This window comes from Coturnix japonica, chromosome 1, assembly GCF_054131305.1.
Source record: "Coturnix japonica strain WE chromosome 1, WE-NBRP24, whole genome shotgun sequence".
Lineage (NCBI taxonomy): Eukaryota > Metazoa > Chordata > Aves > Galliformes > Phasianidae > Coturnix > Coturnix japonica.
The window spans coordinates 83,679,693-83,698,437 of NC_140663.1; the positions used below are offsets into that span (position 1 = coordinate 83,679,693).

Here is an 18,745-nt window from a genome sequence, read left to right on the forward strand (position 1 = left end):
AGAATCCATGCTATGCTAGCTACCTGTACTAAATACCAGTAAATTGGCATAAGACGTAACAGGTACGAAACATTACATAGAAAATCCTTCTCAGACACTTGCTCAGTATCACTGAGGTTGGAACAGATGTCTCAGGATCATCTAGGCTACCCCCCTGTCCAAGAAGGGTCAGCTTATGCAGCCTTCTCTGTACTCTGTCCTGTTGGGTTTTCACTATCACCAAGGATGGAGGCTTCACAAACTCTCTGTCAATCCATTTCAGTGCGCAACCATGTTTACAGAAAAATGTGTTTTCCTATGTTGAGATAGAATTTATTGTGTTGGAAATTGCATTCATTGTTGTTTCTCCTGTCACTGGGCACCACTAAAGATCTTGGCTCAGTCTTCTTTAGATACTCTCTCTCATGAGACACTTATAATCATGGGTAAGATCTCCTTGAGTCTTTTGTCTTTCTTGCAGGCTAAACAATCCATACAAAAGGTGGGCCAGTCCCTTCTTGCTGGATTTGTTCCAGTGAGGACCACATATCATGCTTATACAAAGCATTCCCAACAAGTTTGCAGTATGTAGATCAATCCCATTTTGACACACCTGTACAGAAGGGAATAGCACAATACAGTACCCTGATGATGCAAGGGCATCACACAACATATGCTATTGTTCGTTTTGACTTTAATGACTTCCAAGAAAAGGGCTACATGATCTCTAGTCATTTTACTGATGATACCCTGCATGGGAACTGTTGAGTCATGGCCTGAACCATTGATGGAGGACCTGGGGAAAGGACTGGGTCAGCGTTGGGAGCACAGGTGAAAGCAATTCAGCTGTGTGACCAGAAGGGGTGGAGCCTGGCTGCACCTCTCCTAGACCTCATCTAAAGGCTGACTGCCACTAGGAAAAGATCTCTTCTTGGAGAAGTTTTCCCCTGCAAACCCAGAATCTTCTGACATGGGTGAGCAATCTTCTTCCCTTCAGTTACAGCACCTCTCTATGGTGCAAGTCCATTTGTCATAATACCTTTCTTGTTGTACTGACCTGTCCAATTGCTACACACCCCCATCTGACTGAATATCATGTCGGCAGCTTTCCTAGCTTTCTCCAGTGTTTGATACCAGTTTGTAGCAACGTCTTAGAAAGAAATTAAAGATGAAGACATAAATGCCACAACCCAGAGGAATACATCCTTTCTTTTATGAATTGTCTGGTAACCCAAAAATCTGTCTGCTATGAAGGAGAAGAATCTGACAAATAATGCTTTCCAGAAACAGAAAACAGATTGCATTTGAGCCTCATGCTAAGATGAACAGATTCATTTTGAGGCAGTTAAGAAGTAGGAGTACATAGTTTTTGTTTTTCTTCCCCTTTCCAGGGGGAAATTTTTTTGCAGAAGTATCAAAAGAGACGTGCTTCTGTTAGCAGACCTCTTGTCACATAGTCAAGGGAAAAACAAACAAGCAGCTTTTGGAACAAGAAAGTAGCAATCTAAAGCTATAGTGTTGCTATCTGCTAAAAACGTGGTATCAAAAAAACATGACAACATCTAACCTGACAGATCTGCTGCTTCTTCAATTCAGATGAGGTTTTCTGTTGGTTGGATTTGGATTAAAGACAGAAAACTGAAAGAGTGTAACTGTTTGCACATGAAACTAGAGGTTTTACTGCCTCTCAGAACACAGCCCTACAGACTACAGAAAAGCTTACACAATTTTATGACCACATAGCTCACTTGGAGAATTATGGCTCCTACCCTTTCTTTTCTGATGTTCTTCAGTACTGCACTTACGTGAATTCCTCATAAAGCAGTCAATGAGTTCATTGTAAAAGATAGTCCCAGCAACATACCTAAGTATGTAATCTTAGCTTTCAAGATTTGAACTCTCATTCTAGTTTTCCTCTCATGAGAGTTCAAACCAAAGACGGACTGCCTCCAGGTGACACAATTTGTATTGAGCACTGTTTTAAGTAGCTTCCTATTACAGGCAGGAGACAACCAGAAGTAGCAGACTTGGAATTGCCTACCAATTCATATAGTTTAGGCTTTGAATAGCAGTGCTTCCCAGATTCACATACGCTAATATAACAACAGCCTTCCTTCTCTCCTCACCAACAGTATCCTTCCAATGTAGTTGGATGAGCAAATGCTGTGGAGGCACTGAAATGAAAATCACCTGAGTTTGCTTGGCAATTTTGAGCAGCTAAGCCAACAACAGCAATATGTCAGATGACTAAACCAAAACATAAGACCAGCCAAGCACCTATGGTCTAAGATCATTTAAATTTGTGAGGAATGCATGACTGTGTACAACATTTATAGAGCAGCTGACCCAAATGGATCAAAGGAATATTCTGTACCACACGATGCCATACTCAACAATAAAACTGGGTGTGCTGTCATTGCTTATGGACTGACCGGGCAGCAGTTGGCTGGTGCTCAGCAATTGTGTGATGTGTCACTTGTGGGGTTGTGTTTTTTTAGCTGCTGCTGTTAATGTTGCTTTGCTTTCTTATTAAGCTGTCTTTCTAACTTTCACCCTCATGATTCCCAATTCTCTTTCTCCATCCACTGGACAAGGAAAAGCAAGCAAGAAGCTGTGTGGTGCTTTGTTGCTGCTTAGCTGAGTTAAATCCTTTGAGATGATGACAGATTTTATTAGATCGTGGAGACCAAATAGATGCTAGAGCTGTTTAGCTGCTAATATGCAGACCTCCATGCCTGCATGGGGCTTTCTTGCCTTACTGTGCAAGTACAATATCTGTCGGGGGATGCATTGGAAAGCACAGTACCCAAGCATAACATTAATAGCATAGAATAAAGAGTGGATACTGCTCTTTCTTCATATTAGCTGATATGGTGCAATGCTTTACATTTGTAATGAAAATAGTACTGATAACACAGTGATGTTTCAGTTGCTGCTGAGCAGTACTTACACAAACTCATGGGTTTTGTAACAGTTTCTCTCACTGTCCTACTGGGGGGAAACTGGGGGTGCATTAGAATTTGGGAGAGAACAAAACCAGATAAAAATATTCTGTATCATATAATGTTATTGTCAAAAACAAAACCGGAAATTGGCTAGGGGAACTGCTAGTGCTCAAGAACTGGCTAAGCATTGCTAAGCATTGGTCAGCTGGTGGTGAACAACTGCACTGTGCTTTGGTTGAGTTTGTTTAGTTGCAGGTTGTTGTTCCCCTCCCCCCTTTTATTTTTCTTTCCTCCTTCCTTATGAAACTGTCTTAATCCCAAACCACAAATTTTCTACCTTTTTCCCTCCTAATTTCCCTTCCCCTTCCCCACCACGGGGGGGAGGAGGGAACCAAGCAGCTGTGTAGTGCTAAACTGCTTACTCAGGTTAAACCACAACTGTGCCTTTGAATAATTTACAACACCAGATAAATGATTCAGAACAAGTACATTTATACAAAGGAAAAAAAAAAAAAGTACAAAAGCAGAGATGAGCTCAGGTCTAGATGTGCTACAACCTATTACATAAGTAGTACTTTCACGTACAGTCAGAAAGCCAAATAGGATTATAGCTACAACTATTGGCCTACAGTTTGAAAATCTGTTTACAAGGTGTTGAGGGTGTTCAAAAAAAAAAAAAAAATCTGAATTGTTGCAGCCTGCTTCATGTGATACAAAGCATTATGGCCTCAACTTGAGCACTGCTGTTTTGGGCACCACAATACAAAAAGGGAGATTAAAACGATTAGTGTCCAAAAGAGAGTAACAAAGATGGTGAAAGGTTTGGAGTGCAAGACACACAAGGAGCAGCTGTGGTCCCCTGGTTGGTTCAGCACAGAGCAGAGGAGCTGAGGGGAGGTCCCATGGCAGCTGCAGCTCCTCACAGGGAGCGGAGGGGCAGCGCTGAGCTCCGCTCTGTGAGACAGCGACAGGGACCAAGGGAATGGCATGGAGCTGTGTCAGGGGAGGGTCAAGTCAGATATTAGGGTAAGGTTCTTCACTGAGAGGGTAATCAGGTACTGGAACAGGTTCTCCAGGGCAGTGGTCATGGCACCGAGCTTGCCAGACTTCAAGAAGCGTCTGGACAACACTGCCAGATATAAGGTCCGATTTTTAGGTGGTCCACTGTGGAATCAGGAGTTGGAGTTGATGATCCGTGTGGGTTCCTCTCAACTTGGGATATTCTATGATTCTATGAAACGCAGACTCATCCATGCATACTAAACTCCATTTGATTGTCCATAGATGATCCTCAGGCTTCATTTTTCCAATACGCGATTCATTTTTTATTGCGTTCTTATCTCATTGAAGCCAGCATGCAAGTCTGACAAGAAACATCAGCTGAATTAATGTACTGAAGTGTCTTCAGATTTTAACTCAAATTAAACAAATGAATAGGCTTTGCCAAGACAGCATGTCTTTGACAAACCAGTCATTGCATTACTGCTTCTTCATAGACCATCAGTACAAGAAAATAAACTGACTGTACATTTCAAACTTCTAAGAAATATAAAGCATTAAGTGAGCTCCAAAGGTCCCATCCAACTCAAGCTACTCTTTAAAAGAGATGGATGTAGATCTTGCCTACAGTATATAGAGTAAATATACTTTTTATAGCAGCGGAATCATTCTAACTAGGGAATACATAAGATTATCTCCTCTAACATATTAAGATCTAGTGGAGTAACTGTATCAGCACTGCCACTTATGAATTCAACATTCGTTCTTCTTAAATACAAATTTGGAAATCTGACCACTGTGAGAACTGTTTCTTTGCAGGAGCTGTCATAGCTTGGCTGACCCCCAGCTTACCTAGAACAACCATATGCTTTGGGTGGCCAGGGGAAATAAAGAACCAAATTGACATATGGAATCTAAGTACTCTCAAACTGCGATAATTGTCACTGAATAATAATCAGAAGCTTTAAATGACTGAAAGTAGCCAGCGCTCACAGTTTGTTGGACACAGTATGGATAATAAAAGAATATCTGTGTGAAAGAGATTAAGTGCACAACCTACACAAACATCTTTGCATGGAAGACAGTAGCATCTCATTGTCTATCAGTAGATGCTCTACATCCCACCCCCTATCCCCACGTTCTTTAGTACACATACTGCATGGGTTCCAAAACCAAGATTTTGTCACTTTCTCTCCTTGCTTCCCAGATTTCATGTCACCCTAAAGACTGATGTAACATTATACAGAAAACAATATTCATGGGACTCTGAAATGAGAAGATAGATTTTCCTCAAGGTTTCCATCAGCTTCTGCTAATATGTGTTAAAAGTTTACGAATTAATGGAAATAAGAGAGAAAAAAAAAAAAAGTGCATGACATTAAGGGTGTTGCTTTTTTAAAAACAGTTGACAGACTACCAGTTCAAGTATTAGGACTTGGAAGGAGGGAATTAAAAAGATGGTTCTTCTCTCCAGCCCACTACCCCATCCCCAGGAAAAGTGAAACAGATACAGAAGAGGAAAAAATATATTAATGAAACAAAATCACAGAGGATTAATACCTTTCTCCACAACTCTAAGCCGGATTTCTCCTGGTTTGACAACAATATCAGGTGGGTTCTTGACATCACAAATATAAGTGCCATTGTCCTGGAACTGCATGTTTGATATACTGATAGAAGCATCTTTCTTGTTAAGATCTCCAGCCCAAGTGACCCTGTCTTTAAATGGTATGTCCTTTCCAGTGTACGGCTTTCCATTATAGTAATAGAAAAACTGTAGTAAAAGAAAAGAGGATATAAGAACAATTCAATTAGATTTTATGAAGACGCTATACTTCTCTTGCTATTACAGCATTATCCTAGATTTCATTATGTAATACTCAGCTAGTATTACAGATTTTGCTTTTCTTTTGTCTTGCCTCCTGCCTCACTACATTAATTTGGATTGTTGCATCTTAATCACATAACAAATGCTATGGCTTATACCTCAAGTAAACTATCAGAATAGACTGCAACGTTTGGTTTTCTGTTGTTTTTCTTTTCTCTCATTTTTGAGGACATAGGATTTGGCAGACAAACAGCTGATGAAATGAGAAAAATAAACTGTAAACATAAACAATAAAATAAACAGTAAACTGGGGGTAATTAAAGGACAGAACCATTCTGGATCACAGCCATCTGTCTTTCAGGCAGAGGAAACCTTGGTTAGCCTAGCAGGAAAAGGATACCAAGTTTCCTATCTTGTGTGTTGTTGCGTGTGACTCACAACCACAGCATAGCTTAATTAACAGACAACACCTTCCTCCCCTCCATTTCCCAAAATACTTCACTAGCAATTCAGAGTGCATCTAGTTGTGCTCCAGAAACCTTTAAGGTGATTAAATATAGCTGTTGCCTGATTTTTAGGTGACTAAGTCCTTAAAGCTGAACAAAAGATCCCTTAAGGAGAAACTGCACCTCTTTCCTCATTATACCCATCCAAATTCACAATTTACAGCAGCAGAAGAGCTCTACAGGACAGAGGTCTGCTTTCAGACATATGGGATGTTTAAGCACTGGGCATAACCTTAGAGAGTGATCAAGGCTGTATTACAGGAGCACATTCATTCTTTATTTAACATTCTGAAAGAGGACGAAACAATCTCAGCTCAACTAAAACTCAATCTGAGTTCTCTTCAGCTTCTGGAGCATGGTTAAAGAAAAGTAGGACTATATTCCAACTTCCTCTTTCTACAGCCCTCTTTGTAAAGGAGTTCCTGTTCCACAGAAGAAACAGGTTACAAGCCAATCCTCTTTCCATCCAAGCCATCTCCCATCTCTTTATCTGTTCCTACCTTGATCTGAAGGTTGTCCATTCTGAAATTAGGGAGACTGATATTACAAACCCTTTTAAAGGTAAATTAAGCAGTACAAACGCAAAAAATAAGCAACATGTACAATACATAACACTGCAATAGTGGTAATTCAGATTACATGAGCAATTTTACAGTTCATTTCCAAGTACAAGAGGATGCAGAATTTCTAAGGTTCCCAGATGCTCATCTACTTCCTCTACACAGCTACCACTTAAACATACTGCTCTTCTGACTGCAAAACTATTAGTACATTTTAGAGCTGCTACATGCCTTTGCCAAGATCTACCATGTTGCAATACTCTTAAGCAGCTCTTAAACGACAAAATGAAGTCATGCTGAAATCAGAGTGATGGAGACAAGACACGTGGAAGAAGGCTCCAATCCATATTTACTGCCTTTAAAATCAAATAGGAGATCTCTGCATAGTTTCACAGCCTCCCACCCCTGCTAGGTTCCCTGCAGCCATTCCTTACTGAGATACGAGTTGCTGCTCCCTCTGGTTGAAAACTCCAAGAAACAGATGCTGCACTGCTGATGACCACTGAAGATGTAAATGTGCATGGAAGCTTTACGTCCGTTTCATTCTCCACAAGCATCTCCTCTGGTGTGGTGACTTCTACTGCCGATACTTTGACTGTATAGAAAAGGTGAAGAGAAGAAAGAAGTAAAACAAGAGGTATAAGTGCTGTTTTGAAAGTCAGGAAGTTGCAGTGCTAACTGTTCGTATCACATTGCTTTTTAGGGGAAAACTGCAAAGAAACAGCAACAACCCTGGAAGCAAGTGTGTGCACAGACAGTACATAATACTTACAACACAAGCAAGTAAAGAGCAGGTCAGTTCACTACTCTTTCCGTGTATTATCCTTTACAGGATGTTTTCCATCCACAGATGTTTCCTCCACAAGAGTTTATGGAAATCATTTGTATAGTGCAAAGGATGTGCTTGCTCTCTTCCCTTACTGGCTATCAGAAGAGACTAATAAATAAGACCCACTGGAGGAACTAATATCTTGATCCCAACTGTTAAGTCAGTTTCCTCCCCAGCTCACATCTTGTTTCCTATCTCTTCAGCTTCTCTCAGCTGTAGGTGGAACAAAAGCTCACCTTCACCAAGCAGAGCAATAAACTTCTCTGGCTCCCAGCTATGCTACCTGGACTGACTGCAGCACAGGGCCACAAGCACAGCAGGTAATGGCAGCTGGCCCTGCATGGCAGACCATATGCAGGCTCTGGAAGTGGTCATTCAACCTGTAAAATGACTGAACAATGAAAGAGATGAAAACACCCTGCCCAGCTGGGTAAACCAAGCAATCAGAATGTGCAAGGATTTATAAGGAACTGCTGTCTCTCACTCAACTGGCGTGGCAAACAAGGGTAAGGCACAGCACGTGCCCAGAGGACTTGGAATGAGCATGTAAGCACTGTGAGGGTGGAAGAACTAAGCATGCCAGTTTAATTACAGTAACCAAAAACAGAAGAAGCCATCATTCATTTACTTTGCCATCAAAAGGCCATGCTGTTCACTCCTCAGATTCACTCTCTTCAGTCCCATCAGGTTATCCCTGATTCTTCTGACTACCCTGTCACCATTGCTCTCATTTCAAATGAGTGAAAGAGAAACAGCCCCCTAAGGGAGGGGAAATTTCATCAAGAGCTTGTATCAGAGCTTCTTTTTCTCTTGCACATATTCTGTGAGCCAAAAAATATTCTTTTGTAAAATAATTACCAAATATTTGTTTGGAACATACAAAGGCTTCTAGCAATTCAATTAAATGAACTCAGAGCTGCTGTGCTTTATGTATTTTTTCCAGCTAATGGAGTGGAGAAGAAAAAAATAATAATCCATTGTTTTGAGTCCAAGCCACAGAACAAGTCTTCTTTTCAAGAGTAAAACAAGCAAGATGCCCTCAGTATTTATGCAGGAGGACAAATAGTCTGCTCAGACATTGTCTGCTTGTACGTGGTACAGAGAACTCCTTGCCACAAACAGGGAGTGGGAAGCACAGACCAGCTTTTAAAGAAGTGCCTGTTCTAACTTAGTAACAACACGTGAGAGAAATGTAGTAAAGAAATCCAGTTCTTCCTACATTCAGAAAGACAGGAGCTATGTAATAACTTGTACAAGCATTTTACATACAATTTAGTTTTCACTTTCTACTTCTGTCTCAACTTTACAACTTTCTTTGCTCATTCTCTCCCTTCCCCCAGCATCAGAATCATAGAATCACTCAGGTTGGAAAAGACCTTAAAGATCATCAAGTCCAACCACAACCTAGCCATAGTACCCTAACTCTAACAACCTTCTGCTAAATCATGTCCCTGAGCACCACATCCAAATGGTTTTTAAACACATCCAGGGACTGTGACTCAACCACCTCCCTGGGGAGCCTATTCCAGTGCTTAACAACCCTTTCTGTAAGGAAGCGTTTCCTAACGTCCAACCTAAACCTCCCCTGGTGCAACTTGAGGCCATTTCCCCTCATCCTGTCACCAGCGAGAAGAGACCAACCCCGCTCTCACTGTAAGCACCTTTCAGATACTGGAAGAAAGCAATAAAATTTCCTCTCAGCCTCCTTTTCCCAGACTAAACAGCCCCAGTTCCCTCAGTGTCTCTTTGCAGGGCATATTCTCCAAGCCTTTCACAAGCCTTGTTGCCCTTCTTTGGGCCTGCTTCAGCACCTCAACATCCTTTCTGTACTGAGGTGCCCAGAAGTGAATAAATAAAAATGTCACTCATCATTTGCTCATCCAGCATGCACCACAACTTTTTTTTTCCCATCCCCTCTGCTGTCTTACAGCAGGAGACACGAAGTAGCAGAGGCCACAGTATTTGATATTTGTTCACCCTTAGCCCTCTGCTCATACTTTTGGGTATACAGTAGCAGTTTGTGTGTAGTTCCTACTACCTTGAACTCCTCAGTCTCCTCAACCATAAAAACACATGGATAACCTCCATCCCTCGATCTTCACCTTCTCTTTGACCAGACTGACATCCAGATTTTCCAGACTTAAGACTTCTACTTAAATACTTCAGTTGGAGAGAGTTGAATTTGGAGTCATATTCCAATCACATTTATCTACTCATCCACTCCTCAAGCTTTCTCAGCCTTAGTTCTATTCAAGAAGAAAAAAAATAAAAAATGATGAGGACACCCATCAGAGGGAGCAGAACCTGAGGAATGGAAGGTCCACAAGCCAAGTAGGGCAATGATAAACATGCATTATTTGCTCTTTTCCCCCCAAACCTCATTTATCCTACCATTTTTTCCAAATGCCTTAAGTCCTGGTATTTCCACCTGAACACATCATCTAACCTTCAATTGCTTTAGTTCTTCTCAACAGAAACGTACTTTAATTTTTTCTCACCAATCCTCCAAACGCACCTCCTCTTCCATCATTTATTTTCTTCTCCCTAGTGTTGCTGGAGTTGTTTTACTCCAATTACATCAACTCTCAAAAATTAAACTCTCAGACACCCCACTCCAGTGAAAATACTTTAAATCCAAAGTCCAATGGCTCATCCCCTGCTAAGCCTTGGGACCGGTGCTCCATTTTCATCTTTTTTTTCCCCAGGCAACTCTTCTATTCCTGAAACAGAATCTAAGAGGCTCTTCCTCCATTCTTCCATCCTATCCTTTCTTATTGTTCCCAAACTGGATCGTCATCTTCCACCAAGGCTCTCTATTTTCACATCTCTTCCCTTAGTAGCTTGCCTCTGGCTCTTACTGCAGAACACGTTCGACTGCCACCACTGCACTGACTACTTAGACCTCCTCTGCTCAGGGTCTGTTTTCTTCTCTTCAAAGAATAGTCTCGGTCCAACATCTTTGTCAATGTTAAGTTGTCAGTTCACACTACATGGAGCTAAAGCACAGCTCATTTCTTCCCCCAAAGCCTTCCACCACTGCATTTATCACCATGGACCAGTGCCACATGCCTCTGACTCAACCTGAACAGTGTTTTTTCACTTTTCCTCAGTTAGAGGATATAGCTGAAATTTCCCAAGTCTTTCAGAGCTTCCAGCCACCTGCACGGCTGACAGTAGTCCAAGAACTCCACTTTGTACAATAACAAAGAACAAGATACATTTTGCTCTGGATTTGAGGAGCACTTCTGGGCTTCTGTCAATAGATACGGCGATTCTTTTCTAAAAGCTACTTCAGTTGCAAGCTTATCTACATCTTTCCCCCTTTACATTTGTACAAAAATATTAACCATCTGCTTCTCACAGGAAGTGTGTCATGGCCTATTTCCTAGCAGTTCTTATTTAGGGTAGGATCAACAACATCTGCATTAGCTAACTTGTGGGCAGCTTTTGCCTGTGACCACTGAATCCCCAGAAGGACAAAAATGAACTGACTGGCTTCTTCTGCACAGAATGGATAGGTTTACTGTTTATCAGAGCTTAAAAGAGCTGAACACTCAACTATCACAGGAGGATGTCACTACTGATCTACAGTGCTTTGAACGTGAGCTGAGGTTACTGTAAGGAGCAATCGTTGCTCATGTCCCCCAGACACTACCCTTAGAACCAACCGGCTGATGGCCAGGCAACAAGAATGCCTAAGGCACAGCCTCTATCTAGTGACTAAATTACCTCGCTGTAAAATAAAAGACTGGAAGAAGAGGGGGGGAAAGTAAAAAAAGAAAAAGCTATGCCATAGGTAAAATAGAAGCACGGCATCTGGCAGACATGAATCAGTCAGTACATGGCAAGGACAGCTGGAGAGTCACATCACCAAGCAAAACACCCCAAATGCTGTTTTGTTCTACTGAACACTGAAGACAAGCACTAATATAATTACTGGGAACTGAATACTAGTTGCTCCAAGGGTAGCATTAGGAAGATATCACATATGCAAGATCACCATTTTCTTCCATTAATTGATGACAGAAGATGCAGAACTTGCCATACACACATCACAACAAGCATGACACTGTTATACAGCATCTCCACCTAACCAATTTTACTAAGTATTGTTTCACTTGCTGTGAATGAACAAGACCTTCTGAACTCTGAAGGTGCAGCTCTACAGCAGCTAAAGCAAATCCAAAGACTTAGAGCTTCTCAGTTCCTTTTTAATAAGACCACAGCATGTTTGCCAGGATGTACAAAACTAGGGAAAGAATTGCATGTTTTCAGCTGGTTCAGCCCTGATTCAGAACACAAACCCCTGGCATGCATATGTCAGCACTGATATTCTTATGAGTGGAGTGATACGTTGCTCTGAAACCACCCACGTGAAGGAATCCTTTACACTTACCAGCAGTGAAGTATATGAAGATGAAGTCGTTGAGAACAGATAGCAGACAAATATTCTTAACCACAAGAGTTTGCATCTAGTTAGTTAAACAAATTATGGTTAACTACTCAACTTCCAGTGAGACTAAGAGCCATCAAGCATACAATATTCATCAAAGTAACGTAAAAGATTGCAGCATGACACTGCTAATTGAGCTTTACCGATACCTTCCAAATGGGGTACACCGCAATGGAAAAGCTGCTGGAGAAGGTGGCTAAACACTCTCTACAACACACAGAGGATGATCTCCCTGCAGGCATTCCCTCAGGGGGATCTTTGTGCAGGTCTGCTGAGACTAAGTCACACATGATGGGAACTTTATTCATCTGTACAAGAGGCACTACACGTCTGACTATCTAACAGGTCAAAGTCTGGATACATCCCCTTGTCCAATACTACTCATTCAAAACAGTATTTTTATTCCATCTGCTAGCCAACGTCCCTAACACTTCAGAGGATCTGCTCAAACAGTGCGAGCTTATTTCACTTCCTTTGGGCTCTCTTAAAACACCTCCAAAATATTTGGCAAGAGTACTCGCATAAACCCAACAGTGCCTAAGCTGGCAGTGCTTAGAGATAAATGTTCACTTAAGCTGCTTGGTTTTGTTGTTGTCCTTGTTGTTTCCCCTTTTGCTTTGTATCCTGATTGCTCACACCTTTTTCATGGTGGTTAATGAAAAAACAAAAAAACACCACAACGTTAGGACAAGATTTGGCTTTCTTCTACAATTCTGTACACAAATATATTGGGCACCCACTGCGCTAGGCAGAACCTGAAAATGGAGCCTGGTAGCACTTCACAAGGAAAGCTCTTCTTGACACTTTGATACTAATTTTCTTGACACAGTTGATACTAATTAAAGCAATGGAAGTCTTTTAGAGGCCAGTCTGCACTGAGCTCACCAACCCAATGAAAAAGTTATGTTAATTAAGGCTATGAACACACCAAAATAAACTTGATTCCCCTGCATCCAACTCAGCTCGATCACTAGGAGTGCCAACAGAATTAGAACACAAACTAAAGCTTGTAATCATAGGCATCTTATTCCACAAGTACTAACACAGTCGAAGTGGAAACTTTCATCAGACCACCAACAGATGCTACGGTTTCCAAACTACGTTGTCTTCCTCCTGAAATGACTACTTACCAGTTTACTAATTAATACAAACAAATTGCTTCATTTAGTTTAAAGATGTCTAGTAACACACTCACTTGTATCAATTATAAATTAAGTCTCTTATGGATGAAAGATCAGGAAATAACCAAAAAGTCTGATGAAAGGATTTTAAAAAGTTCAAGCAATCTGTAACAGGAAACAAGTTGACAACAGGCCCATGCATCAGGAAAACAGAAAGAGATGCATTAACACAACAGATTCAACAGCTCACATTTAAAGGTCTTGACAAAACCACAGTAAGTCCACATATCTGTATGTTTACAACTGCTTCCCTAGCAGCTGTCATTTTCCAGGAGGAAAAGAGGATGTGAGATTTTCTAGTGATTAGGAGATCATGGGTCACAAAAACGATATTCACTTGCTAAAGAGTGTTTTCATTAAGAAACAACATCATTGTGAAACGTAGCCCACTGCTGACATCTCTGTTAAACTACAGTTTCATGACATTTAGTTATTTCTCACACCAAAACGTCTTCACATACAACCAGCAAGAAACAACAGCAGCCAGCTCCCAATAAGACATTTTAGAAAGGCAGCACAAAGTTATACTTCCCTACTACAATTACAGGCACCTACTTCTCCACAAGCCACCATTACCTCATTTTCAATAAAATGTGTGGTGGAGGAATCCTGTCTTTGATGGTCTCCACAGCTCGGAGCAGACAAGCCCAAATCATTCCTCTGAAACTCCACTGAAAAAGCTCATGGACGGACATAAAGACAAGGTAATCACCCCTTACTATCAAAGGCAAAACACATTTGACCTGGGGAAAGTTACTTTAATTTGCATTAAATTGTAATTCTCCCTCCCCAGGCAGTCTGTAGCAGATATAAGGTTACAATCAACCCATAATGGCTCCTCTCTGCCACTCTTCTCACACTTTTCCTCCAACAAAAGTGCGGGTCCTTCCCATGGGCTGTGATTCTTCAGAAGCTGCTTCCGCACACGCTCCTCTTCTGTGCCACAGCGTGGATATTTCCTCCTCCATGGTCTCCTTCACAGGGTGTAGGGAAATACCAGTTCCATCATATTATCTTCCAAACTTTCTGTGCCAGGGTCTGTGGCACCTTCTCTGCCTTCTCTTCCCTGGATGCCTGCAGGGCAGTTTCCCCCACTGCTCCCCTGTCCCCTGCCTGCTGGGCGGTGTTTGCCCTCTCTTCCCCAAGCTGCACCCAAAGCATTGCCATGTTGGCTGCTGGGCCAGGCCTCACCTCACACAGCAGCATGGTAGCCCCTAGCCCAAATCTTAACAGAATACCTAATATATTCATACGGAACACAAAGCAAAATCAGCTACAGAAAGAATGACAAGAATCATATCAACCACTCCTAAGTTTCAAAGCAACAAAAACTAAGTTCTGCTGCCCCAAAGGAAGGGAGAACGATCTAGTTCTACTCCAAATCATCCATCGCCAGAAAAGCATTTCACTGCTGCAGCAGCTCCTCAGGTTTCCTATCTCACCAAATACTTCACTCCCCTGAAGAAAGAGCTTCCTGCCTTTGGTAGCACAGCCAGCCCTGCAGCACCCTACCAGCTCTGAGCAGCAGAAATGCTGCTGACACCTAGCCCATGAACACCTACCACCGACTTGCTGCTAGGAATAAATGATCATCCCCCAAGCAGATGTAAGCCCAGAAGAACAGCTGCTAACACATTTGCTTTCTGTTGGCCTCTCTGCACAGTCAGTTGAGCTCTTCCTGACTCAGAGATAAGAGAAAAAGTGAAAAACCACTGCATTTTATCTCCTTAAGAGGATGAAATAAGGTTTCACTGAAAGTCTTAAGCAGGCTGGATAACACTGTCAAAGCTGTCAATAACACTGTCACTTAGCCCTGCATATCTCTGCGTACCTATTTGACAGAACTTATAGACAAGTCTTACAGTCACTTCGGTACCAGCTTCTACAAGCTCGGTTTTTCAGGTAGTTTCCTTCACATTATGCAGAGCTGTTCATTATTCTGGCACAGGGCAACAGAAGAACTCATGCTAGATTTACATCCCCAGACTATGCTTTTAATGAGAAACTATAGACAAGCATAAGAAACAGCAGAGGGTGCCTGAGCTCTCTTGCAAGCAAGGCCACAGATTTCTGGCCCTATCCTGTGGAAGTCACTTATCTGCTCTATCACTCCATCAACCTGGAAAGCATAAGAACGTAGATGCTCACGAAGGCCCAGAGTTCCACAACCAAGTATTACTGTTGAGCTGCTTCGTGTTCCACAGTTACACAACCAGTCACACCTCAGGTTTGGGCAGATGCGTATTTAGCATAGGAGGTGATAACATCTATTTCTATTCTAGTAATGTCTCCCCATGGATCACAAGGCAATATACTTCCCTGCCTATGCCAGAGACGGGGACACCAATCAGCAGCTCAGGCATTTTCCAACTGTTAAGTGGTTTTCCTTCCGTTACCAATTCAGTTTACAAGAGTTCAAGTTCAAGTAAACAGTTCTTGTTGACCAAGTCAAACTGAAACAATTAAGATCCAAGGAGACAAATAAACTTGCTTAAAGTGAAAAGGGTATCTGGAACAGCTGATAACAGCTACTTTACCTCTAGTCGCGTAATACTAACACAGCTGCTAGCAAATGCAGCAGATTATCCCTGGGCACAGGGAAAGATTCATGGAAATAGGAACTGAGATTAAAGAAGAGCAACAGAGAACAAGATAAACAATATACCTTAAATGAGTCTCCTTAAAACACAGAGGTCTTCCACATAAAAGAACATCCTTATGTTTGTTTAACTATAGAACTGAGAGAAACTGAGTACATATGCTCAACATATGACAGAGATATTGAAGAAAGGATCCCATCATCACAAGCATTTCCTAGAATTATTACAGCAATCCCCTAAAACTGTCACTATGTCTACTAAAGAAATTAGAGTATTAAGGATCAGAAGCTGGAAACAAAAAGAATTCAAAGCACAGACTGCAAAGGTATATGTCACTGGCTGGAACAACTGCCTCCGTTCTAGGTCAGCTCTAGGTACTGGTACAAGTTGAAATGAAATGGTATTCAGGTGGTATCAAGAAATTAGAACACAATCATGGTGTGAACTGCTGAAACTCTGAGAAAAATCTAGCACCAGCAGCACAGAAGCTAAGCCATCCAACTGATTATCCCCCCAGCTAGCAGGATACTCAGCTAACAGGGCCACAAGGCCAATCTGTTCTGGTACAATTAAAGACTTGCTTTCAATGGCTTGAGCGAACTTAAAGCTCTTTGCAGACTCTATCCCTTAGCACTTCCACCGATGCTTGTTCACCCTAATCTTTCACTACCTGCTAACCAAACTTGGTAGCAAATTCAGCAAGCTAATAATTACTTATAACCTGTGTCAGTGTGACTACAAAGCCAATAGAAAAAAACCCACGCTACATTATTTTCAAGTAATTGTTGCTTCACAAGAGTTTGTTGATGACTGTGCCAATTTAAATAGATCCCATGCCCACTTATGGCATTAAATGATGAATCTGACCAGGAACTAGCTCATGTTCAAAAGAGCGTTTCTCCTATTGTTTTCTTTCAAACCAGACCAACACCCTAACCCAGTTCAGAGGTCACCATGTTTGCACAACAATGACTGTGCAAGATTAGGAAGAAGTGACTAGCAGCTGCTTCAGACAGCTTGCCTATGGAAGGCTTCTCTTTCTGGAAGCGTTGATGGCTTTCCTTCTCTCTCTGTCTATAGCACTTTCTCATTTTACACCAAAGCACTTCTAGAGACAACCCTTCCAATTAAGGCAGCACTTTCACCTGTGTCTGTGCCGACTTTGTCAAGCTTTAGGGTATGCAGAATCACAACACAGCCAGCGCCTCTTCACCTTCCACACTGGAAGAGCAAAGCAAATGGAAAATTCCAAGCTGAATCAACCAATTAGATCTTGGAAGTCCTGCTGCACATACAGCTTTATAGAATTTATTACCGAGAGAGCCTTGTTCACCATATTTCACTTCAAGACCTTACAAAAACAAGTTAGCAAAAATTGTAACTGATGGCAAACAGACAACTGAGGATGGTCTCCTACACTGTCTATTTCACCTAAATGAAGCACACCTGCCCTGATTTGGCCCACCTCAAGTATACCCAGCAAGCTTCCTTAACCCTACTTAACATAACATGTATTAAGCACCAGCAAATGTACTGCAAAGCATCTTCTTTTGCCAGATTGGAAGGAGAAATTCATATGACAACCAGCTTTCTTGCTTTCCTCGTGCATTTCAAGGCAAAAGGTAGAGTAGCACAAACTGGAAAGGGCTAACCCAACAATAATGACAAAAATGCAGAAGCTGAAAGACACAGCAGTAAAAGAGAACAACATGCATGTGACTTGATGTAATCATTTATAAAACAGGCTTTTTTAAGACAACTAACAGACTGATCTGATCACTTTAAAGTGATGGAGGTGGGAGGGAATCACTGGAATTGGGAGAGTGCCTGACTGCAGGGTAACCTAATCATTCAGCTAGTTCAGAAAACAATACTGATGTTGACGGTACATCAAAGTGTTGACTGGACATCAAAGTGCATATAGGTATGGGTAGAGCATACTGTGAAATGCCATACCAAGTAAATACTTGCTCTGCTAAATGGCTGTTGTTCTAAGATAAGCATAAATCACTGCAATTTGAATTCCCTATCACTTCAGACCTTCTCGTCCTCTCCTGTCACAGCTTTCGCTTACACAAGAATTCAGTATCCTTTCTATTGCGCTAGTCACTACAGGCAGTGTAATTCTAATCTAGACCAGCCTGCTAATAAAGATAAGCGAAGTTCAAAAGGGAAAAAGAGAAAAGATAACAGCCAACACTCTAAGAATGTAGAAAGTTTCCACACTCAGATCTTCCTGCGCTTTTTGAGTTATTCCTGGGATACCTTGAGCAAGCATTCTATAGTCTTTCAATGTGAACCTGACTGAAAACCAAGACAGACTTTACCCTGTACAGTACACAGGGCACACACAGCATACTGTTTCCAGCCAGGATAAGACAAGGCCCCTGACACACAGTGCAATAGCTGATTAACACGTTCCTTAATCCACTACAATTCAGACAGCAGGTGAAAAGGTTGTACATATCATTACACGGACATAAAGGACTGGGAGACTGGGGTCAAGGGAAACCTAGGCATCTTACAAGCCACATTCTATCCCCAAAACACTAAGCTGTATTTTCAGCTCCTTCAAAAACTTACTGCTTCTACAAGAAAGGTAACCTGAGCAGTAGCCCCACCTTCAACCTAGCTAGCAAAGAGTCTACCCACCTTAGCACCTCTTCCCCTTGCAGAAACCAAGTGCTTCAGGCAAGAAAATCTTCCTACCTACAGTATCAGTGGGCTCTGTTTGAAAGAACTAACTGCTTCTGACTGGGTGAACATAACAACCCTGACTAAACCTGGCACAAACATGAAGAGAGTGCTGTAACCCTGACTTGCATTGTTATCCTCATGAAACATTTCAAGGAGCAACTGAAAGAT

General features: G+C 41.7%; 1 protein-coding gene across 2 annotated transcripts in view; it reads right to left on the minus strand.

The window, feature by feature from the left end:
- The window catches only part of MPZL1 (myelin protein zero like 1), a 31,096-nt gene that overhangs the window by 9,297 nt on the left and 3,054 nt on the right, over window positions 1–18,745 (minus strand). For both annotated transcript variants that reach the window (XM_085526576.1, XM_085526581.1), the window contains exons 2-3: window positions 7,252–7,412; window positions 5,484–5,697 (exon numbers count right to left, since the gene is read on the minus strand). In XM_085526576.1, coding sequence (XP_085382702.1) covers window positions 5,484–5,697; window positions 7,252–7,412 — 375 coding nt within the window. The remainder of the gene's footprint in view (window positions 1–5,483; window positions 5,698–7,251; window positions 7,413–18,745) is intronic.